Genomic DNA, 24279 nt, shown 5'->3' on the forward strand with positions numbered 1-24279 from the left:
ACATATAAATATGGAAAATGCAACGTGATTTAAGCATTGCTTCTGAAAATGGGCTTGCAACTACTTTTTACACTCTCCTGAACATTCATCTCATGAAAATCTAATAGCTCACATGCCATACCCTTAACAATTTGCATGACTTTCATGTAGATTTGATACAACACAGAAATAGCTAAATCACCTCAAAATACAATTCTTGTGCTTTTGGAGGGTGTCTATGAGTGCAAAGAATGGCCCACAACAATGCATAGAAAGGAATGGCACTATGAATCAGTTGGTTTTAGGAGAAAAATTAGGAGTGAGATAGTAAATTATGAACATGTTTTGTTTGGAGACTGTTGAACATTGTCTAATGAAATCATCACCAGAGACACTAAGAATGCTATTTAGGAGAGCTGTGGCTATTATTTATTATAAGTCTAGAGCATGTCACTTGTTAATATGGGAAGTACATGGAAAAGGGGTATTTTAAATCAAACATGTATTTATCAATTTTTCCCAGAGGCAAGGAATACAAAAATATGTTAAGCATAATGTGAGGTGAGGGCTTAATAACGCCTGTCCTGTTGTACTCTTATGGAAGCCACTTTCACAGAAGCTGGGGTCTCTAGTCTTTTGGGTCTTGTGGGCACACTTGGCAATTTTTAAAAAGGCCCCTGGTCATCACCACAAATTAGCTGCTGCAGAGGCATGGAAGGCTAATCACAAAAGTGTTCAGAGTACTACCACCATTTATTTGTGTGTTTCTGCATGGATGTACATAATGTATGTGTACTATTTACTCTGGGTTCTCTCTCTCTTTTACTCCTCTTTCCATCCATCCATCCATCCATCCCTTTCCTTCCTTCCTCTGGAGGGCATGATGCATTCCAATGGAGCAAAGCTCAAGATTCAAGTTGGATGCCAGGAAGTACTTCCTGAGAGTTAGGACCCCTAGGGCATGGAATGGGCTTCCACAGGAGGTGGTTGAAGCCCCATCAGTGAGGGTGTTTAAGGATAGGCTGGACATATCTTTGGTAGCCATGGTAGCCATGTCATGAGCAGAACCAGCAGGAGCTCTGGGTCAGACTGGATGGCCCAGGAGAACCCTTCTGACTCATTCTGTTTCTATCTCTTCTGCTCCTCTCTGCACCTCTTTCCTTCCATCCATCTGCCTTTTCATTCTTTCCCTAAATCACTGGCTATTTTCCTTCTCTCTCTGACTCCTCTTTCTTTTCTTCTCTCACTTTCTCCCTCATTCTCTCCGGTTCTTCTTTGTCTCTGGTCCCCCGCCCCCATGTACCTTCTGTTTTATTTGTCTCCCTCCACTTTTCCATCTTCTTTCTTTCTAACCCTTCTATCCATCTTCCTTTTTCAATTTTTTATTCTCTCCCTGGGTCCTTTTCCTTCTATCCTTCCCTTTTGGCTTCTCTCCCTCCCTCCTAGAATTGCTCTGATAGAATTGCTCCACTTACTGGCAGAGGAGCAAAACTGCTTGGTGGGCACTTCAGCCTGGCCTTGGGGGTGCCATTGATCCTTTGGGCACTATGTTGGAGGCACGTGCGCTAAAACAATCCCTTTAAAAAGTTCGTGTTAATGATTGCAATGCAGTGGGCAAGATTTTGGGGTTAAGAGCATACAAAGATCGGTGCTAGATGAGAGCAAGGAACTGCCTAGTCAGCATTCTCCTCCTGCCTGGCCAACTCTCTGCCCTGGGAAACCCACAAATAGGCCATGGGTGCTCCAGCGCCCTTCGCCCTGGATTGCTCAGCGACTGAGAGACGCGTGCCGCCTCCCTCTTGATAGCCTTCCCCTCCATGGGAATCATGGCCTCTCCTCTGCTCGCCTCCCCCAGCTTTTCCTTAACAAGGAATCAAAAGATGTTTCTAGGTGGAGGCTGGTGGTTTCAGTCATTAAGACGATAATAAAGAAGCGTTTGCATGCTGCCAAGCAGCCAGGTCCCTGCATCACATCTGGGGGATAAAATCAGTCTTGAGCCTCCCCGCTGGAGGCCTGTGTCTGCGCAAAGGAAGAGGCCAAGAGGGCAGTTTCCAGACTCTTGGAAACGTTGCACTGAATTCCCCCGGGAGAAGGGGAGGGGGAGGAAAGGCGGGAGCTGGGGTCGGGCCAACGTTGGGAGCTCTTCGGCGACTCGGCCCTCGCTCGCAGGAGCTTGCCCCCGAGGCCGTCCCACCTTTTGTGTGCAGCTCCATGTGGGAGGGAGAGGAGGAGCCTTGGAAGTAACTTTGGCCTCCCCAAACTACCTTTCGTTGTCAGCTGGGCGTGACGTCAAGGCCGCTGCCGCGCCGTGCAAGGTTGTGTCCACATGTGACCAGCTTAAACTAGTTCTGAAGACACAAAGGGAAAGGAGCGGAAGATAAGGAGCCAGATAGCGGAGCCGGCGGTGGCGGAGCGGAGCCAGCGCAGCGCCGGGAGACTGACTGAGCCGTCGGCGATTCAGCCCTTCAGCATCCATCCAGGCAAGTCCCGGGCGAACTCTCGAGCGCGAAAGTTCGCCGCGGGCGGGAGCGCGGGAGCAGCAGCCACGCGCGCGCGGCGTCGGGCGACGCGCCTCGCAAAGGAGTGCCGTGGGGAGGGGGCGCGGGCAAAAGGAGAGGCGAGCCCAGCCTGACCCCTGTTTGGGAAGAGCCCCCTCTCTCTGCTCCCAAGAAACAGGGACCCCCCGATTTGGCAGCAGCCTCCTGGTCGCAGCTTTACGGACTGTTCTTGACCTTCCTCTTCCCAGCCCCATCAAGCGCTTGCAGCTGTGGCTTTCGGAGAACTCTAGCAACCCCGAGCGAGCGAGCGAGCGAGCGAACATCCGCTCCCTTCCCGCGACTCCCGCAACGTTCGCCCAGCTCCGAGGCAGACTCTTCCAGAGAAAGGGGGCAGGGGCCGAGAGAGTTACCTTTGATTACTGGGGTGGAGGGAGGTGCAGAAATCCTCCGTAAAGTCACGGGGCGTCTTTTCCCCTTCTCTTTGGGAAAGGGACAGAAGTGATGATGCTCTAGTTGGAGAGCCTAATTGGGGGCGCTTTATTGTGGTGGTGCCGAGAGTGGCTGCATGATGGAATTTGATGTCGATCTCTTTCGCGTGGATTTCTTTCGTTATGTTCGTGGGGGATACTCAGTGTTATTCCTAACCAGAGTAGATCCTAACCCTAACCTATTGCAATGAATGGAATATTTTTAGCTCAGTCAGAAAGCCCTTTATGGTGGAGGGAGGAGGGAACTGATTGTCGTGGGCTATTTTTGCGTGCCAAGACTTGCCCCAGAAAGAGGGCTTTTTGCGGGGAAATTTCAGAACTCCTTCCAAAGCTGTAAGGGCCACCTGTGCCTGGTTGCTGGCTGCCAAGATGCTGTGCTGTTGGGCACACTGGCACTGCCTGAGGAACCAGCAAGCATGTACCTCACTAACAATAATACCCCTGCAGTTCCCCCTGGAAATCTGGGGGATAAAAGGACTGGGGCTGGAGCAAGGAGATCCGTCTTTCATACTGTTTCTGTCAGTGTGTACCAATGCTTAGGATACAGATCCTGTGCTTCTCCACCTGTAGCTGCCATGGTGTGTTGCTTCTGTGTCTGGAGTGCCAATATGCGTGAACTCTCTGGAACCATGTATCAGGAACACCCCCCCCCTTCTCTCTGTAATAGTCCAGGAGAGCTTCCAGATAAGAGCTGTATATCCAGTGAAACAGCAGAGGGGGAAAGCCACAGCTTATCCACTCTGGCTGTGACCGCTACAAAATGGATGCAAAGTTCTGAGTTAGTCAATCTTTGTTTCATGAGATTGAGCACGCACCTTGACTATCTCTTAGTAAACTTGACTATCTCTTAGTAAACTTTCTTCTACCCTGACATGCACCTCTGAAACAAAATAGTGCATCTGGATTACTTCTGCTTCTGGCACACTTTAAACTGGATTGTTTGGGCTAATGCTGTTAGTGCTTAGACTAGAGGTGTTGTTAAGGGGAGGAGGTAATCTTGATTGTTGCAGGGGTCTACAACAAATGACCTTCAGATGCTTTCCAGTTCTTGCCATTCTAAAGCAATTTAAGTTGTGGAGTTTGAGAGTACTGGAACTCACATATGATTTCAGCAGAGAAGAGACATTTTAATTACTGTTGGTCCTTTCAGCATGGTATAGAACTGCATTTCTGCGCTGTGCTCCAGTTTGAAACTTAGGTGGGGAGCCATGTATTTGGAACTTGCTTCTGATGCAAAGCAAGGAGGTTTGCTCTAAGCAGAACACCTCAGTTCAAAAGCTTGTGCTCCCTACCCTAAAGAAAAATGAGGGAAGGTTGGTGTTTCTCCCCATCTGTGGTTCCAGGAAGTCTCCCCATGAAATTAGGTCATCACCCTCCCAACATACACATGCAAAAACTCACACATGCACTTTCTAATTCTAATTGTGTTTTTGTATTATGAGAGGGATAGTCCCTTTTCAACTCCTTTCTGTTAACTATTGTGGCCATATTTCTAAATCCTTCTTACCAAGGCCTTTTCCTAGAGCTCAGCATATTTCCTCTACCAAGCCTTACCTTCAGTTTACTTAGCACTGGGGATTCATCCGGACTCTTAGGGATATAGTTCTTAAGGATATAGCTTAAGGATATAGCAATAGCCAGAGTGTGTAAAAATGTACCTCTAAAAATCTCTCTTAACTTCTCAGTCTGGTTCTAAAACAGGAATAATCTGTCTATTTTAGACCAAGTGCCAAATGTTTACTAACAGTAGATTATCTTCTCTGTTCTGAGAATTGCAACTATTGTTGCCATGTGGAATACCACAAGGACAGAAGGTAGGACCACTCTGACATTGCCCATGCCAAGTGGCTGCTCCCCCAGTGCCTGCAGGTACACACTCTCTTCAGGGGGCATCTGTGTGTGTCAGGCCCCCTGCCCATGGGCGTTTGCAGTGTACATACAAGTGCCAGGGGGAGGGTCTAGGATCTGCTTACTGCATGCAGAGTTGCAGCCGGGTTTTTTGTTTGTCACGGCATCATTAGTGCCTGCATAGGGCTCCTAAGGAGTTAAAATGTGATCACTTTAAAATGGTAAGCAAGAATCACGGCATTCTACAGAATTTGCACCTTGTTTATATGCCACGACAGCACTGAGACCTCTGGCTGTGCCTCCTTTGATTCTCTCTTGGATGCCTTGAATTTCTCTGTAATAATACTATTCTACCCTTGAAATAACCTATGCTGTGATCTGTTGAGATTTGCTGCTAAAATGGAGAGGGGCATATTGGGGTTTCTCTTGTCCCTTATTGGTTATGCATGGTAAATAATGACAAACCTACTGGGAAGCCCTCCATCATCAGAGTTTCATTTCTCCTGCACTATCATAGCTGTGTTGCACTGCCTGCTAGCCAGAGGAGTGTTGGGAGTACCCGTATCTGCTGTACCTCACCAGCTTTGTCCTCCAGCCATTCCTGAAACTACTTTCAAGTAATCCCATATGTGTTCATGCCATCTTCCACAGAACCAAAGTTTCCTTCTGTATTCCCTCTTTAACTGATATAGTCCTTTTCAATTGCTCCACTGTTTGGAATGCCATATTAGAAACAATGTTCCTGCTCTTTTCCTTTCTTTGTGGGATTCTCAGCCATGCTGGGTCAGACCAAGGGTCCATCTACTAGTCCAGCGTTCTAGTCCCATAATAGCTAACCAGCTGCCCATGGGAACCCTGCAATCAGAACATGAGTGCAACGGCACCCTTCACCCCATGTTCCTCAGCAGCTAGTGTACATACGCATATTGCTTCATATGCTGAAGGTGCCATATCGACATCAGGACGAGGAGCCATTGACAGCTCTCTCCTCCATGCAAACATCTTTCTGTGTGTGCTGTCAAGAATTGTGATGGTCTCGTAGGATGCCTCCAGATGGAGGGTGTACTTGTTTGTTGTTTTGCTTCAGATGTGCTGCTTTAGGGCACCCAGTACTTGATAACTTCATGGGAACTATGCCAGCCCTCTTGCTGAGTGTTGCCGGCCTGCATGGCAGGTAATATCCGTAGAGGATGGGTTCTAGTAACATAGCCTAACTAGCTCATTAGTACAAAACTTCTGCAATGTTTGGTTCCTATCCCTTGGTGCTGAGATTTTGTGCATGTCTAGTCAGAAATAAGTTGCACTGACAGGCTGGTGCCCTCCAGATGTTTTGTACTACAGCTCACATCAGTCCCAGCTTGCATGTCAAATGTTCCAGGATTAGGCGAATGGAATCCAAGCTATCTAGAGGACGTTGAGTTGAAGAAGACTACCCTAGTATATAAGGTTGAAGGTTCAGATACTGTTTTCTTCCTTTTCCAAGAGGACATTGCAGCCTGAGGTCCCAATGGGAGAAGACTCAGTCAGGATGCAGCCTTGTAGAGCCTGTTTGTTCAAGGTATAACACGGTGAGAATGTACCATGGGAACAATAGCTACAATGAGGAAAAGAAGATGGCCGAAAGTAGGGAGTGGTAGAGGAGGAGGCAGGGAAGGTAGGATCTGAAACATGTCAGGAGACAGCTTGAGAGGAGGGAGGTGGGGAGGGGGGAAGGGGAGAACGGCCTTGTTGCAACTGCACTTGGCTCTTGAAATCCAGAAGGTTGCTAACTGCAGGGGAAAATAAGGAAAGGTGGCCTGATTCTAATATGTTTTACTAAGGAGCCTTAGCTGAGAAAGTCTGAAACAGCCAAGGGGAAAACAACTAAAGAAAGGACTGAGGGAAGGCATGTGGTTGCTTTCAAAACAGAGGAAGAAGCAAATGCCAGAACCTCTACTGTAATAGAAACTGCATTGTTTGAAATTGCTGTAGATAAAATGCATCATATGCACACAAGCACAAATATCAACTGCTATCATTTACTAGAAACTTTTTCTTAAAGGATATTAGAAGTTCTCAGAGAACTCATATATCCGTCCCCCCACACACCATCATTATGAACCAGAACTTCCAAACTGTTCTGTGTTTCTGAAATGTTGTACTGGTGACATTTGTAGAAGTTGGTAAAGACGAATGCCACAAAGAAAATGAATGGCATTTCTTGAACTCCTTTAATGCCTTGCCTGGTACTCTAGGCTCACTGAAAATTGCAGGAGAAATATTTTAGAAATATTCTGAGTTGTTTCATTTGTGCCCACTTTCATTCTGAGCTTCACATGAATTAAGGTGCAGTCCTAGGAACATTTAGTTGGGACATGCTGAGAGTTGTAAGATTCCTTTCTGTCTAGCTTATGGTGCAATCCTATGCAAGTTTAGACACAAAACAAGACCTACATTCCAGCATTCTGTAGGCCTTTTTCTGCCTAAATTTGCATAGAATTGTGCCTTTAATGTGTTAAATATGGCCATTTTCTGAGTGATAGATTTTCTTATTCCAGCCTTCTTCACTCTGTTAGGTGATCAGCTTATTAATTAAGAAAGCATGGTACTATAACAAGTGTCTCATAAACAAGTAACCACATGACAAGAACAATTTATCACATGGAAGCTGTGGATTGTCATGGGACTTGAATTGTATGAACTCAATTCATTGTAGAGGAAATGTGCAGCCAAGAGATAAAGGAAAATATGTTTGTGAGTTACTTGTGACATAAAAGATAGTATTGGCCAGAGTAGGGGGTATGTGTTGAAAGCATTGGTTCAAATTCCTACTTGGCCATAACACCCAATGTGCTGAACATCTTAGATTATTGCTGTGGTGGTGAATAAGATCAGCACTGAACATATTTTCTATGCTTCCTTCCCATTATGGTAGCTGGCGATGATGGGAATATGCTCTGAAGCATCAGGAGGGCACCAAGTTGAGAAAGGTCAGTGTAGTGAATGAGGAGACCATCTGTAGGAAGGTTTGAGAAAGGAACTTATCTGGGATCTGTGAAGGGATCTCTGGGCCACGTGTTGTATACAATGGCTTTGCTTTCTAATCTTTTGCTCACCTCTCCCAATCCTGTACCACCTCTGCACAGCAGCATGGGAATGATTGAAATTGGTCCTTCCACATGAGCTGGTATTAGAAGGTGGAATAAAATGGGAGGAGGAGGATCAAAAGAGAGAGAGAGCAGTACCCCCTAAGAGAGGTTGCAGAGAGGTTGTATGTAAGGCAGGTGAACTGTGCTTATATTCTGGAACTCATGCAGACACTCCTATGGCAAAGAAAACATGGAACAGCACGATGCATACAAAGCTGAGAGTTAAATGCAATTTTGAGATAAATGTAAGTTGCTCCTACAAAAGTGTGGGGTCAAAGATAGCATCAAGGATTCCTTTTTCCATGAAGAGGGAGCAGAGCCTGGGGACAAGACTCTGGAGGAAAAGCTCAGTGAGCCCATAGGCTGCATTTGACCTGCAGATTTCCCATCCTGCCATAAAGTAATACATTGTCACTATGAATGAGTTCATTGCATACCAGATGACTCATCTGGTGGGGAGGATGCAGTGTAGCATCTAAATCTCTCACTTGAGACAACAGAGTTAGAAGTGACACCTGGAACAGAGTTTGCTTGGCAAAGGAGAGAGGCCCAGGAAAGCTAAAGGGCCCTTCATTATTGTGCTTGGCACCTACAATCCCATTCCAACATCACCTAGAGGTTTTCCATGGACTTGGTCCAAGATTAGTCAAATCCTTGGCAATCCTAACTGTTGCCAAAATATGTCTAAACTTTCAGCTTCAGCTCAGCATGTACAGCCTGTGAGGTGAAAGAGCTAAGCACGAAGGAGCTGTGCTCCAAGACCAGAGTATATTAAATGTTAAATGTGACAAGAGTATATAATGAGTCATTGAGGGATTCAGGGAGAACTGCTCAACAAAAATATTGCTTTGTAAGGAGGGGGGAAATGCGATGAACATAAGATACATTTTAATAGTAAATTTCTTGCTTAGGATTGCTTAACTGTTGTATATATTTATTTTATTTCTATACTGTCCAAGAGCTGAATCTCTCTATATTAGTCTCCATGACTTACATTTTTTACATTTTATTTTTTCTTAATAAAGTAGATTATCTGATAGTGTTTATTTTGTCATTAATTTCTGTCTCATTCTTTAGGACAGCTTGCAAATTTATCTCAGAAATATATAGAAAGAGATTATTGCTATAAGTTGTTCATGTTTTAATCTTTAGAGGGAGATCCGCATACACACTGTATACATGCGTATATATGCATTTATACACACTCAAAACATACACAAAGAAAAAGATGGTTGCAGTGATTATTGTTATTTGTCGTTACATCCTGGATTTATGCCGACAGGTCTTTGAAGTAGCAGGCTACAATTTCTGGTGGTCCCTGACAACTTTCCATATTTCCTCAGATGGTTTTTGCTATTGTTTCACTCCACATGAGTTCATAGTAGCCCTTCTCTGGCACACATTTGAATTGCAACAGGGAAAGTGCATAGACTTTCCTGAGGTTCAAAGAGATAACGGCTTTAATTGTTACCAGTAATGACAGTGATAATGATGTGGAATGTTGGACTGACTACCAAAATGAGCCTTCAATAGATGATGGAACACAAACTGTGCAGAAATTTCCTACATTACAAAGTTTTAGCATCAAAACACTTGGATGAGATATTACACATGGATGATTGCTTCAGTGGGTTTTGCTGTCTGTGCAGAACATCGTCTTCCCCCATTCTCTTTCTACAACAGATTGGCCTGTTTTAAGTAGCATTTCTCAACCAGTGCCTTCAGGTATTCTGTATTACACCATGCTGGGTGAGGCTGATGACAGTTCAGATCCGAAACAGAGAAACATAGAAACAGAGTGAGTCAGAAGGGGCCTCCCGGGCCATCTAGTCTGACCTCCGGCACCAGGAACATCTGAGAAGGCACCAGGTTGTGGGAAGCTATATCAGACTACAGCTAAGGTCTTGTATGAAAATGGCATGTCTTCAGAAAGGTGTACAAGTTATCCTGCTTCCAGACCAAGCTATGGCTACTCATAATTGTCCTACTGGACATCATCCATTTGAAAGTCATACATTCTGCTTCAATTGCCCTGTGTTTCTTTCTCCCTTGCCATTTCGTTTGTCACCTAGTATGTGTGCTGAATGGGTTCCTTGCGCATGCTCATAATTTAATGGTCAAAAGGACTTCTGGCTTCTCAGAGTTGGGAGATGGATTGTGTTCTTGCAGAAGAGACAGATACCGGCATCTGAAGAGAATGGCCGGGCCAAAGCGAGAAGAGCAGAGCACAAGAATAAGCATAAGGGGACTGTCAAAGCAAGAACAATCTTCTGTTGAATTTTGCTCAGGGGAATAGTGTGATGTAGAGCCAGTGTGGTATAGTGGTTAAGAGTGCGAGGATGGTATTCCCAAACTTCGGTTCTAGTCCCTGTGCAGCCATGGAGCCAACTGGGGGACTCTGGGCCAGTCACAGACTCTCAGTCCCACCTCGCTCACAGCGTCGTTGTTGTGGGGATAAGATTGAGAGGAGCAGGAGAAGAATGATGTAGGCCGCTTTGAGATCTTAAGCAAAAAACAAGCTATACATCAAATAATAAATATATGCTTCTTGTATGTGGAGAAAAAGACAGTTGGTGCCCCAGAAGACTGTGATAGCCTGTGCCAGAGCACATGGGACCATGGATTGGCAACGGAATTTGTAACACACAGGAGCAAGGTGGCATTCTCAAAATAACAAAATAGAGGGGAAGGAAGGCATTGGTTCTAGCAGGAGGACTGTTGGATTTACTGGCCCTGACCAGGATCAGACGTCTGTCCTTGGCTTCATGAAGCATGATTTATGAAGTGGTGGACAGGTGCTTGTTTTTGGCTTGTTTTTCTTCTTTTTAAGAGACAAAAATAACATGGAATCCCACAAATCATCTTGTTTAGCTCTGTTTTAAAATCCTGGTTCAAGGATGGAGGTGCAATGGATAAACGTAGGCATGTAACCATCCTTCAGTCTCGCATCCATATTTATACAGTTATTTTGCTACCTCTTTGGAACTAATCGCAGTCATTCTTCATGTTGTCTGCTGCAGGAGAAGAGGCTGAGGAATTCATAGAGGCCTTTGTGAGATGGTTCATCTAAAGAATGGAAAGCTCTTTCCTTTAGAAAATATTTAAAAGATGAAGACAAAAATGTTCTCCTGGGTGAATATAACATGTTCTTTGTGGGGTATTTTGAGGAGATAAATTTAACCTGAGCAAATTCTATCCACAGTTGGGTAATGCCTAAAATTTCACAAAAACTTGCAAACTTGTCAGAACTCTTTAGGAATACATGGTACAAAAATCATGAGATGGGGGAAGAAATAAAGGTCCAAAATTTGGCCAGATGCTTCTGGGCATGTGGTCTGCAGTTTAGACAGACCTAGTCAGAAAACAAAGAGTGGGGTGTCTTTGCAGTTTCTGTGTAGTAAGGGCTTGCTCCATACCGATACCTCCTGACACAGAAGGACCGTGTTGAATAGGCAGCTGATGTGACTACTGCTGCATCACTGGTACCCCTTGCTGGGGGCCAGGGCACTACCCTGAAAAATTAAATATTCATCTGTTCATCCTGCTTGGTGCCCCTCATTGCAAAACTTAGCATTATTTTTTATTTATTTTATTTATTTAAAACATTTTTCTGCCGCCCCCATCGCAACAAAACCTCGGGGCGGCTCACACCAAAAACAAGATATGCAGATATAACAATTATACAACAAAAATATTAAAACCCGGTGCATCTCAGCTTAAAAGATGGCATAGGACTTGAAATCACTGAAGCCACAAACATCGCACTACAAGAATTGGACCATCTGCATCTTTCTCCTTCACCAAACAATGGCTGCCTAGGTATATTGTGCCTTTCATACTTTGATTATTAACCTTTTCTAAAGATCACCCATTTCTGAGAGCCAGTGTGGTGTAGTGGTTAAGAGCACGGGTCTGGGACCCAGGTGATCTGGGTTCTAGTCCCCTCTCAGCCATGGAGCCAACTGGGTGACTTTGGGCCAGTCACAGACTCACAGTCCCACCTGGCTCACAGTGTTGTTTTGGGGATAAAATTGAGAGCAGCAGGAGGAGAATGATACAAGCCAATTGGAGTTCTTTTAAAAAAGAAAAAAGGTGGGATATAAATCTAATAAATAAAATGTCCCAGACCTTCCAAAGGAACCACATGTCTGAAGGCCAACCCTGTTCAGAAAGAAGTGCTAGCAGAAGAGAGCACTTCAGCTGATTTGTGTGTTCTCTCTAGGCCAGTTTCTAAATCTGACAGCAGCCTTTCTCTGGCTTCTTAACTTCTATGGCTGGAGAAATGGCACAAACCCAGCCCTACGTCTGGCGAGACTATTGTCGTCAGGCATTCCAGTCACAGTAGAATTTGGATCTGGACTGTTGTCGGTGCAGCGCTCCTGCCCTTTTTGGTCCCGGGAGGAGGGAGGCATGGGCCCACCCTGGCAATCACTTTACCCCCCTGAGGATAGTTCCCAGCTGAAGGGGTGAACGTGTCTCTCACCCCTTGGGCTGCGCCTTCAGCTTCCCAGCCTGTGTAATTCTCTGTGACAGTTCAATTCAGAGTGAATCCGGCAGCTTCACAGAAACAGGCAGACAAAAGGTGAGCCCAGTGGACCCTGAATAATGAGCAGAGCTGCTGTCTGCAGTGGGCCGCCTGGGTAACACTGTGGGGGAAGGGGCAAAAATGCTGACCTAGTGTTTTTTCTCCTCAGTCCTCCTGGCCACCCCTTTCCCCTGCACTGAGTTCTGTGTGTTTCACCCCAGTCTGCAGCACCATCATTTTCTCCTCTGACGAAGTGGCAGGGGCAAGGGAGCCGTGGCACCGATGCACTGGTTCCAAATTCCCTTGTCCAAAGCACATTTTAAGACCCACATCCCTACCTTTTAAAGTGTTGTTTTGCTGGCTCATAGGAAACAGGTGATTAATGTTCAGTGTGTATGATGGAAGAGATGTGCTGGGAAGATTCTCTAGCCTGTTGTAGAGATCACGGAGTTACCTGCTGTAAAGTCAGTGCACAAACAGCCTTATGCAAATGAAGGGAACTATCTTAACCCTTGCCAGAAGCCTGGATTAAGCAACCACGTGAACATCCCTGTCCTCATATCCAGGTCCCTGCCTTAGGTTCTGCCTGGACTGTCACATTCAGGTTCCTGGTGTGTGTGTCTTTCAAATACAGGTTTCTCTGTCTTAGAGGTAGGTAGCGTCCAAAGATTCAGGGACAATTTTGCCCCCTGCTCCACAGTGAGCTGGGCAACCTGATCCTTAAATTTGTAAAGAAGAAAGAAAGCTTTTATTTTAAAAAATCAGGCAGTGGAAAGCACATATTGCTCAAACACTGTTACCTATCCTGCCCTGGCCCTTTAGACTCAGCGGGCAGCATCAGTAGAAATGTTGAAAGGCAGGAAAGATTGACAAGGATTTTCATTAGTCAGAGGACAGAGCTCCAGCATGCTGCATGTACCGGTTCTTTTGACCAGTACCTTTCAGGTGCATTATCCAAAATAAAATGTGTACCATCATGTATAAAGGTTGCAAAATTTAAGTTTTATAATGAAAATAATGCAGGGCAGCATTACTTTAATCAGCTATATTTTAATCACACATGGGCTTCTGCCATCTGGTTTCTTCCTGAGATCATCTGTGACTATTTCAGGACCTGTGGAATTGCAGCTGAAATAATTGCCTGTCTGTAGAGACCAAGGGACTCTGATAAACTTGATAAAATGAATGTAGCCTTAGTGACCACAGTTATACATTCCAGTGGCAAACTAAGGGGCTCCCCCTGGTGGTACAGTCATACCCATAGTCATGCTTGTGCAGCAATTGTGCCTCTGCAAAGCCCTGCACATATGGGAAAGATGCCTTTGGATACACTAGCAATTTCTTCTAACTAAATAAGGTCTTTGTTTTCAGGTCTATCCCCACATTCCTTCTCTCTTCCCTTTGTGCATCACTGCTGGAGGAATTATTTAGCTGCGTTTGTCTTTTATTTTTGATGATTTGATCTGTCAGCCTTGCTGTTCGGCTCTCCTGGGTAAGAATTGCATTCATACCCTACTGCATGAATGGGAGCCCAGCTGTTGGCTTCCATGTATTGGAGAAATGAATGAGCAGGGTAAGAAAGGATTCTGGGTTACATGTTTTCCTGCAGTGTTCCCATCAGCCTTATTACTTACCCCTGCTTGTTGAAATAAGCAGCCCCGGGTTTCAGGAAAGAATCACAAAGCAGCAGCATGTGGAACCCCATCTGCCCTGGCTTTAATGGCACATTGTCTGGACTTCACACACACACAACACTGCTATGCAAGACCAGCATCAGCAGTAGGCATGGCCGGGCAGCTGGTCCCACCAGGGCCCCCTGGCAAGAGTCTCCTGGACTTGTTCTCCTTCTTCACTGTTGCAGCCAGCTTGTCCACCTGCCTCTCGCTCTGGCCAGACAGTGGAGGTAGCGAGGAGGCCCAGCAGTGGGTGCCACTGCCCACTCACTGGCGTTTGGCCTGTCAAGCGAGCAAGCGGCAGCAGTGAGGAGGAGGAGGAGGTGGAGGAACAGCAGCCAGTGACAGTAGTGGCTGCAAACAGGCACACCCCTGCAGGAGAAAGCCCACCGAGGGTGACCTGCTCAGGGGATCCCCAGACCTGGAGCTGACATTGTGACCACACATCTTCCTGTTTCTTCCCCACACCTGCAGCTCCTGCTCTTTATGGTATGTGCGGACAGACGTACTCTCACTTGCTCTCTCGCTCACAGCCTTGTTTCCATAGTCCCTTTGTAGGGATATGGTAATAGGCTGACATTAAGGGAGCCAGCAGGGGGAGCAGCCTGCCTTCTAAAGCTCCACATGAGATCTAATTGTGCTGGGCTTTTATTTTTAATCTTCTGTTTTAGTTTTCAAAACCTCGGCCTGTCGGGGTTTCTTTTTCCCACCCTGGATTCTTTTCGAGCTGGATAAAGGTTCCATGGCAGCTGAGATCCCCCCAACCTCACGGAGCTTTGGCATCGGCGAGGTAGCCTGCTGAGCCCGAGATAAAAGAGGCACTGGGAAATAAGGGGGCACTATGGGAGCATTTGAGGGGAGTGGGGAGCAGGGCCTCCCAATTGCCAACTCAAGGAAGCCTTCTGGCTTTCCAAAGGTCGGGGCAGCATAAATCCCTTTGGCAGGCTTGCTTTTCCCGGTTTCCACTTGGTTGCTCCAGATTTGAAACCTGGGGTGGGGGAAGAGCTTATAAGGCTATTTTGAAATGGGAGGTCTGAATCCTGTTCAGTTTCATTCTGCCACAAGCCTGAGGGCTTGGACTGGTGCGTGTGAGTAGCAGCCCTTTCTTTGGACCAGTGGACCAAGACTCATTATAAGGAGAGTGCCATTGATGAGTGCCACTGTGGGAATGGTGTGTCTTGTGTGTAAATGCGGGCCTTGTGTGGGCTTGCCAAGTGGCAAAACACACCAGAAGAGAAGCCCAGCGGAGCAAGAAAAGGCATCCAACAGGGGCAGGAGACGAGCGTATTGATACTAGTTCTTCATCAAGGGACTATTATACCTTCTCTAATAACTTGCTCCAAATGAGTTACTGTTGCAGACATCAGTAAGCTAGTAAGTCCTTTGGAGCAAATTATTACAGAACTCGAATAAATACAGTACTCAAATGAAAAGCTATTTTTTCAAAACATGTTGGAATTAATATATCTGGCTAACAATAAATTTGATCCCTGAACCATCTGGATTTCCAACCTTCCCATTGGAGCAGAAAGTAAAAATCAACCTGCTCCACAGGAAGGATTTGAGGAGATGCTAGAATAGTCAAAGATTTTATGCTATAGACCTCAGCTGAATCCAGATTTAAGCCAGATCAATGATCTTGGCAGAAGTGGATCTCCCTTTCCCCCTCCCCACATCAACTGCTACAGTTCCCAAAAAATGCTGTGCAGAGAAACAGGGAGCCCCGCCGAATGAGGGGAGCTATGGTGCGGTGTGGGGAGGAAGAATCCCCCCAAATCAGGCAGAGGAATTTTCACAAGTGGAGCCCTTCCATCAGCAGCAGGAAGATCCTGGATCCAGTGTGGTGATTTCTGTGACTTATAAAAGTGGATCAACTCAACTAAGCATTTGCAAAAATTCATTCACAAATGAGGCTGTCAAAGATTGCCTAGAGTTTAGGTTATTTTTTTAAAAAAATGAACAAGAACTCAGCTACTGAGAGAAGGTGTGTACCCACATATTGACCTTTGACATTTTGGTAGCTCAGGCAAAATATTGCAATCGTGCCACACTTACAAAGTTGTCTGGACCTCTGCCCGTACCAACAGGGCCTGTACCTACTAAGCAATGAGTGAAAGGAGCAACAGCAGCAAAAATCCAGCCCTCACAGTGTCTCAGAGCTTCGGTGTGCAGCATTCATGCTGCATGTTCTCAAAAGCTTGGTTCTTCCTTGCCTCCATAAAGTGCCCAACTTCCATAAAGCACCCTCCATAAAGCACCCCCTAAAGCACTTCATCCTTGGTTTGCTGTTTAGCCATCCCTAAACACAAATGTATCTGAACCAAGGGAATTCTGAGTCAGAAATGTTATTATTCTGATCTGCTACTGCAGCAAAAATGTAGGCAAAATAATGGATGCAGAAAGATGACACCAGTCTACTCTGGTGTAATGGCCAAGCTAGTCTGAACTCTTTCACCAAACAGAGAAAGTTTTCCTATAGTTGGGGTGCCAGCTTTTTAAAGTGTTTCTGTTAAGGTGTCTTTAATTGCATCCTGAAATCCAGGCATTTTACAAATGAGGGCTTTCCTGGCAAGTAGATAAAGTGATGGATAAAATCTCACTTGTTTCATTTCTCCTTGTCACTTCAGTGCACAGGAGCACAGCTGGTCAAAATGTTGACAACCCTGTCTGTGCTGCCTTCTCACTTTTTAAACCACATAGCTCTGTCTTCATGCTTACTACTTCTTGTGTTTGGATTGGCAAGGATTCGATGCTGTGCTGATATCTTTTCCTTTCATTGTGCAGAATGCAGGTCCGTGAACTCGTTCTCCTCTTGGTTCTGATTCTTCTGGCTGCATCTTCTGAGGCTGGCAAGAATAAAAAAGGTGAGTGGCAGAAATCTGGCAACTTGGGGGCCCTAGCTGCTGTTTGCTGTCCTTCTGGGTTGCCTGCAGGTGGGGCAAGGGTAGGCCTGCCTTTAGGGCCTTGCGGCAATTTGCAGAAAAGGAAAGCTGTTTGTCGCTGTAGTGACTGCCCGTTGCCCCGTTATTATTTCAGACAAAGTGAAGAAAAATGGCTCAGATTGTGAGGAATGGCGCTGGGGCCCTTGTGTCCCCAACACCAAAGACTGTGGCATTGGCTTCCGTGAAGGGACTTGTAATGAAGAGAGCAAGAAACTCAAGTGTAAGATCCCCTGCAACTGGAAGAAGGAATTTGGAGGTGAGCATGTCTTTGGCTCTGGGGCAAAATGATGACGCTTGGAGAATGACGCCCCAATCTTGACAGGACCTTGCAAACCGGCCATGGAGTTTTGTGGCTCTTTGTATGGAACAGTCACGGGCATCCATTGCTAACTTGATGCAGGGCTGGTTTACATTTACAGTCATCTGGTAATCTCCTCCTTACGGTACTTCCATATTAGAAGCACATCCTGTGGCTTCTGGGGCAGCTGGGTCTTTCATAGATATATGGAGCTGTGGTTTTTGGCAGTTGCTGTTATTTTAGAACTAGAGGAGATGCCTTATAGCAAGTCAGCAGGTCAACCTCTAATGGGGTTGTTTCACAGCCCTATGTGGAGTGGTCTGGGATTCAACCTGGGATCTTTTGCATATAAATCATAGGCTTTCCTAGCAGAGCTATGACATAATTTGTTAATTTCCCATCCAAGGTTTTGCTTGTTGGAGTCCAGGAAGATCCTGGTAGGTGATCTTAGATCTGAAGAGAAAAGAAAGGGGGAAATGTTGCCCCGCCCCTTTCTTGATCCCGCTTGCCAGAGAGGCACTGCCGACCGATTTTCACTGGTGCACATGAGGGGGTGGAAGGCATATTAGCTGAGTGGTGCAGCCCCCAACTAGGCACCATGGCCCAGCTGATTCTTACCCCTTCTGCTTGCATGCATGGAGCTGTCCTCTGATGCATGTGGAGGAGACAGAGGGGGAATCAGCTGTGTGGCGCTACTCCTTTCTGTCATGCTGTCCGGCAGATTTCCTGCTCCTTTTGCCTGAGCACGGGTCAGGCAGCCCCCCTCTTGTTCCAGCAATACCCTCTGAAGCAGGCATTGCAAGTCCTTGAAGAGTTCCCTCATCTCTGCTGTGCTTCAGGGCACGAGCCCTGTTTGCACAGCAGAGGCTGCTTGAGGGCTGTGGAGAGCTGCCCTTGGCTTGCATTTGCAGCTGTCAAAGAGGGGAGCCTCATTCCCCTCCGTGGTGTCTCCTGGGATACCACCTGGAAGACTGAGAAGGAAAGAGATGGTAGGAGTGGGAAGAGTTGCCACCTCAAACCTGATCATCTTTCTGGCACATGAGGGAACAATCTGTGAGCCATGGTAACCACACCGCAGTTTTCCTCCTGACGTGACCCTAGCCAGTGTCTTGAGTGTTGCATGGAAGCCCTTTATACTCTTCACCCATTCCCTTTGTCTGTGCTTCCCTGTACTGAGCTGCTTCTGCTCTGTCCTTGTCCCTTTGAAGCTCCTTCCCTATTTGATTGCAAAAAGAAATCAGGCTGGGAGTGTGGTTTGGTTGGTGGTCAGTGCGAAGGTTACAGCTTCTTGCATACTTTCATCGTAGATCTTTCCCAGTGTTTGCTGCTGTTCTTAAAACCATTGTTGAACAAAGTTTATTTGGTTTTGCTGTACTGGTGCTTATGTATGTATCATGACCTTGGAAATTACCTCTTTGTCTGTTTAAAGAAGAGGTGGGTAATTTGTGTGCTTCCAGGATCTCCCCTGCAACCCACAGATGCAAAAGCCACCCCCACTTCAAATTTCCCTGTCCATGCCACTTTGTCTGTGCCTTTTTTATTTTGAGGAGTGATAATCAACTATTTGCCTCTCTTGTGCGCCAAACCCTTATGTTTTCTCTCTGAAGAACAACATAATTGAGAGGGAGGCCATGGAGCGTGGAGAACTAAAGCAGGTTTTGCTCAGGCAACATTAGCATGAGTCAAAGCAAACAGTGTTAATGCTATCCATGGCTGGTAGGCAAGATGGCCACGTATAACCTCCAAAGCAGTGGCAATATTCTCCTGAATATCACATGCTGGGGAACCCAAAGAGGAAGATGGTATTGCTGTTGTGTCCTGCTTGGGCTCCCCATGGGCATTTGTCGGCAACTGAGAATTCAGTGGGGAACTAGATGGGTTTATTGTCTGATCCATCATGGTAGTTGTTACAGTAGAACCATGGTGAATGCTCTTTATAATCTTAAGTATTCACACTTAGTCCAGATGTTTGTGATGGGTACTAAACAGATCTAATGGCTCTTAACTTTTGTCTTAGCTGATTGCAAGTACAAGTTTGAGAGCTGGGGCGGCTGTGATTCTGCAACAGGTCTGAAGGCTCGTTCAGGCACTCTGAAGAAGGCCCTGTACAATGCCGAGTGCCAGGAAACTATTCAAGTGACTAAGCCCTGTTCTCCTAAGGCCAAGTCAAAATCTAAAGGTCAGTTCCAGTGTCTGCTTATTTTCCTCAGAAATCTGTAAAACGAGTTTGTTTCTTTGGGGAGCTGTGAAAAGCAGTGATGACCACATCTCGCCAGATAGGCTTTATTTGTAATTCCTCAGGATTCCTATTCCCTGAAGATAATTCTGGCACATTATGATAATTCTGTGCTTCATTAGGCTCTGGAAGCTTTGAGTGAGACTTATTAAACTAAGGCCATGGACAGTGACATTCCTTATGACTGCAAGACACGGTGCCATATAGTAGTCATGGAATTATGTGAGATTGTGGCTCATCTTTCATGAACTAGGAAAACCAGGACCAGTTTCCATTTTACCAAAGATGAACTATGATATTGTGTGATGTTGTAGCTGTGCCATTAATGGCTCACATAAGTAGATAGCACCTGTGAGCAGTTAATTGTGTATGACTGATCCACAGGAAAAACGTTCTGACTCCTAGCTAAATATATTCCTGTATCAGTCTTGCTCAAGATTAGTCTTTGGCAAGCTACAAGGGTCTCCTCCCTCCCTTCATTCTTTCATGCTGCATTGTTGTGGCCCCAGTAAGAGGAAAGGGCTGTTTTTGTGTGTGAGAGTAATCATTTTGCTATGGTTTATACCGAAAATCATTCTTACTGCAAGGTTGCAATTGTTTGGTTCAGATAACTTCAAGCATGGTCATGGGGAAAATTTCAGTGATCATAGCCTAAGACAAATTTCATTAAGAATAAATGAAACATCACAAAACAGTGAGCAAGCATCCATAATTCTTGAATTCTTTCTTTTCCTCCTGTCTTCCTTTTTTTTTTGGTGGTGGTGGGGGGGAGGGGTCAGGCTAAATGTTAAGAAAAACAATAATGAACAACATTTTGCATTTACCTGGTACGGCCTTCCCCAGCCTGGTGTACCTCCAAATGTTTCAGACTTCAGCACTCATTATTCCCAGCCAGCATGGCAGTAGTAGTTGGGAATGATGAAAATCTGGAGGCTCCTGGGTTGGAGAGGCTGAACTCAATGAATGCAAAATCTTTTCCAGTACTTGGCAATCTTTCAGTTGATCCTCATAGAGGTATTACATTTTGGTTGTGTCTGGATTTCCCCCCTTCAATACACCAGTATGACTGGCTGCCTTTTTCTCAGGGATGATGATGTTGCGCTAAGTCAGGAGTTTAGAACCTCAGGCCTGTGGGTCAAATTCTGCTCACTCAAGATGCTAATCTGGCCCTCCAGGCTTCTTCCCCTCTCTCCCAAACACTGAGAACCTTGTGGTTTCCTGGCTTAGTGCAGCTTTCCCCACATTCTAAGTAACCTCTCTCTTATAGGTACTGGGGGCACGATGCACAAGTGAAGCTGTTTGGTTTACAGCCAGCCAGAAAATGACAAGACTATGATTTGATGATGCCTGCAGTATCAGAGCTGTAGCTTAACGTATTTGGAAAGCACCAGCTTCAGGGAGTCTGTGCTAGAGGAACCCAAAGCCTATCACGTCTGTCCCACAGGGAGTCACTTGGTGCAATGGTCCCAGGCTGGTGGTCTGAGGCACCACCCAATAGTAGGAACTTTCCATCTGAAAGGCATATCCAGTGTCCAAAGAGTGCCAGGTCTAGAGTTGCTTGTACATACTTGCTAATGCAGCCAGAATATGAAGCAGGAAGCCAGTGATCAGCTGACAGTTTCTGAGACAGTAAGTGGATGCCAGTCTAGCACAGGCCCTGCCAGCTCAAGGGTACTATAGTATGTGGGGGTGGGGGTGGGGGTGGGGGGGCATCACGCCATGTGTCATACTAATGCTGTTCAACCGTCCTTGTTTCAAACAGCCAGAAAAGGGAAGGGGAAGGACTAGAATGACGGACAGAGCCCCGCCGTCTTCAGGGCACGGTGCCTGAACCCACTTGGACACACACCACTTGGAGCTGCAGTGTGGCCCCTCCCAGCTCGGCGATACTTTGCCAGATCCCACATCTCTTCTGCCTCCGTGACTTTGCCCTTAACTGGGATTCCGTTTCTAATTGCTAGTTTTGTAGCGAGCAAGCCCACCCTGTCCTGTAGAAGGCACTGTTTGCCTTCCCTTTAACCTCCCCCATCTGTCCTCTGCCTGGTCCCCTCGTATATGCACCCTTGTTTTCTTTACTCTGGTTTGTTCCCCAGAATTCAACATGGTGTGTTTTGAGATGGGGCTAAGCTGTGACTTGAGTGATTCACCATTGGCATCCTTGGTCAACGCCAAATGGCCTTTTGGCACATCCTTTAACCAACTTAGCAATGCTTGTGGTAACTCCAAACAGCTTTCTCTTCCCATAGGCAAAACTCTAAATTTCCCAAGGAAACTGTTTCAGGGCATGGGCTCGGGTGGGAGAGGAGTTACAGTGAAGAGCAGGGGCTAAAAGCCCCATTTCTCTCTTGCCTTCCTAATAAGAGCACTGTGTGCAGTAGGACGATTTTGACTTCTTTGGTGTCATTTTGTTTCCTTCCACACACACACCTTCAGCTTTACAAGGGCCTGAATCTGTGCCTACTTCCCATGGTATTGTGTGTGCGTGTGAGCGCCCTCCCCATCTCTCTCCAATCCAAGCTTGTTCACAAGCAGCCTCTCCCTCCGGAGACAGGCATGTGCACATGCGTGTAATCTCCACAACCTGATTTTGCTTGGTCTTTTGCCACAATCCATGCCTTGCACCCCCTTTCAGCAGCTAAGAAAGAGTTAATGAGCATTGTTTCTTTTTTAGTCCTTATGTCCTTGTTCCTCCTTTTCTGTATTCTTGCTGGGACTCTGTGGCCTTCCCTTCCTTTACTGGTGCTGGGTAAGCCCTCTCTGCTTTTTACAATTTCTCCCCTTTTCCAATAAAAGTCTTTTTATGAAAACAATCCTCACCTTCTGGGTCCTGTTTCTGTGTCAGAAGAAAGAGAGTCCGTGGGCTGGGGAAGGTGGCTGCGTGAGGGGACTGCAAGGACACGCAGCTTCCAAGTGTTGCTGTGGGAGGGAGCGTAAGGCTCAGTTTGGCTTCACTGAAGGAATGTCACCACTTCAGACTTGACAACACTCAGTAGACCAGGAACCATCCGACAGACCTGGACTAGAGGGCCAGGACAGGGAGTTTGCTGTCTGTTCATATTTCCCTGGTGCATTTTTAGGTTGAGAAAGAGTGCAGCACACTTGACATTGAGATATTAAAAACTACCGCTTCAGGCAAGGTGAAGATAAATACAGGCTCTGTCTGCCAAAAAGAGCTAGAATGAGATGGTATCGAGTTCCAGATACCTGTCAGCTTCCCAGAACCAAATGGTCTGTCATGGAAAGTGTGACAGGAACGTTTTTGTCAGAGAACTTTGTGTCTCAACAGGTAGAGGCAGCAATGCTCAGATTAAGGACAAGTTGCAGAGTTAACAAAGGCGGATGAGACAGCAGCATCCTTACCCTAAGTATTGTAGGTGTCCCGCTGAGTGAATTTATTTACAAGTTATTTGAAGCTACTCACTTCCTGTAGACCTGCTTAAAACCAATTCTGGCACAAAGAGAAAAGGCTACTATTCAAAACAAGCAGGCTTGGAGTTAGTTCCATTTAGATGCAAAACCAGCTATTAAGAGGCCTATCTCCAGTTTGACTGGTGTTTTTATTCTTACCTGAAGACACAAGAGGTAGGTACAGATCTAGTTGCCTGCAATAAGTAAGAATATCTTCAAGGCAGCCAGGGAAGGAAGCATTTACCAGCTGGAGCAAAGTTTGTTCTTTCAGACACAGACTGTGCTGCAAACAGTGAACGAATGTGTGGGTGGTAGGCGGCTGTGAATTTTTTGTAGACCAGTAACTTGCTGCATACTTCCATGGTTGTCCTAGTATGTCTGAAGTCTCATAGCAGAACTCACCTTTCAGCTTAAAACAAAGCCAAGTGTTAATAAATTGGCCAAGATACCAAATTATATCTTCCCTAGAAAGGGAAAGTAAAGAAACACTTCAATTTGGTGTTAAGAAAATTATCCAAATTATCAGCATTGTGCCTTGATACTAAGAAGATTCCATAGTATCTTTCACTCACTTTGTACGTGAAATCATCAGCTTTTAAGAAGGAAAAGTTAGACTTGACTTAAGATCAGTGCTCTATTAGTGCGCGCACGCACACACACACACACATAGAGAGAGAGAGAGTGTCTTAGCAAGTCTGATCTTGCCTTTCACAGCACTACCCCTCCACTTCCTGAACCACTGTTTTTTAAGACCAATTTTCACCCCCTTTTAAAAAAAATCTTCCTTGTTTGCTTGTTTAAAGTAGGCATTACCTTACACTTCACATTGTCCACATAGCAAAGTGACTACCATAGTTGGAACCAATTATTAGTGCTGGGTGAAAGCTAGGGGCTTTCAATTAACCCTCAATGTGATTGGTGTCACATAATCCAGGGCCTCCACCACCACAAAGAAAGCCATGGTAAAAATGCCATTAATATTATACCAGCTGCTCCTTGGATTCCTTTAGCCCATTTCTGACCCAAGATATTTTCATGTTGTTACTGTCAATCAAAGCAGAGAGCAGAACTGGCAAATACATAATGAAGATTTTGCCACTATTCTTTCCAGTAGTTTTCATTATTTTTTTTTTAAAAACACACCTTTCTAAAGTTTATAGTCTGGGATTACTTTCCCCAGAGAAGATACAGAATATTAATACATACACCAGTATAATAAATTTAACAATAAAATACAATATTTTATGCCATGTGAA

General features: G+C 45.7%; 1 protein-coding gene across 1 annotated transcript; it reads left to right on the forward strand.

Moving 5' to 3' along the window:
* Positions 1-2216: 2216 nt before the first annotated feature.
* On the forward strand, positions 2217-22425 carry MDK (midkine). The gene is made up of 5 exons (XM_044436331.1): positions 2217-2459; positions 16924-17003; positions 17176-17337; positions 19397-19558; positions 21378-22425. Exons 2-5 carry the CDS (start codon positions 16925-16927, stop codon positions 21401-21403), a joined length of 429 nt encoding a protein of 142 aa, XP_044292266.1. The 5' UTR covers positions 2217-2459; position 16924; the 3' UTR covers positions 21404-22425.
* Positions 22426-24279: the final 1854 nt, after the last annotated feature.

Source organism: Varanus komodoensis, unplaced genomic scaffold, assembly GCF_004798865.1.
Source record: "Varanus komodoensis strain SLA01 unplaced genomic scaffold, ASM479886v1 scaffold3, whole genome shotgun sequence".
Lineage (NCBI taxonomy): Eukaryota > Metazoa > Chordata > Lepidosauria > Squamata > Varanidae > Varanus > Varanus komodoensis.

Excerpts from the sequence above, each read along its gene's own strand:
- MDK (XM_044436331.1), top strand. The coding sequence starts at position 16,925 with ATGCAGGTCCGTGAACTCGTTCTCCTCTTGGTTCTGATTCTTCTGGCT. Across the intron at positions 17,004-17,175 it reads GGCTGGCAAGAATAAAAAAG|ACAAAGTGAAGAAAAATGGC; the intron begins GTGAGTGGCAGA and ends TTATTATTTCAG. Across the intron at positions 17,338-19,396 it reads CTGGAAGAAGGAATTTGGAG|CTGATTGCAAGTACAAGTTT; the intron begins GTGAGCATGTCT and ends CTTTTGTCTTAG.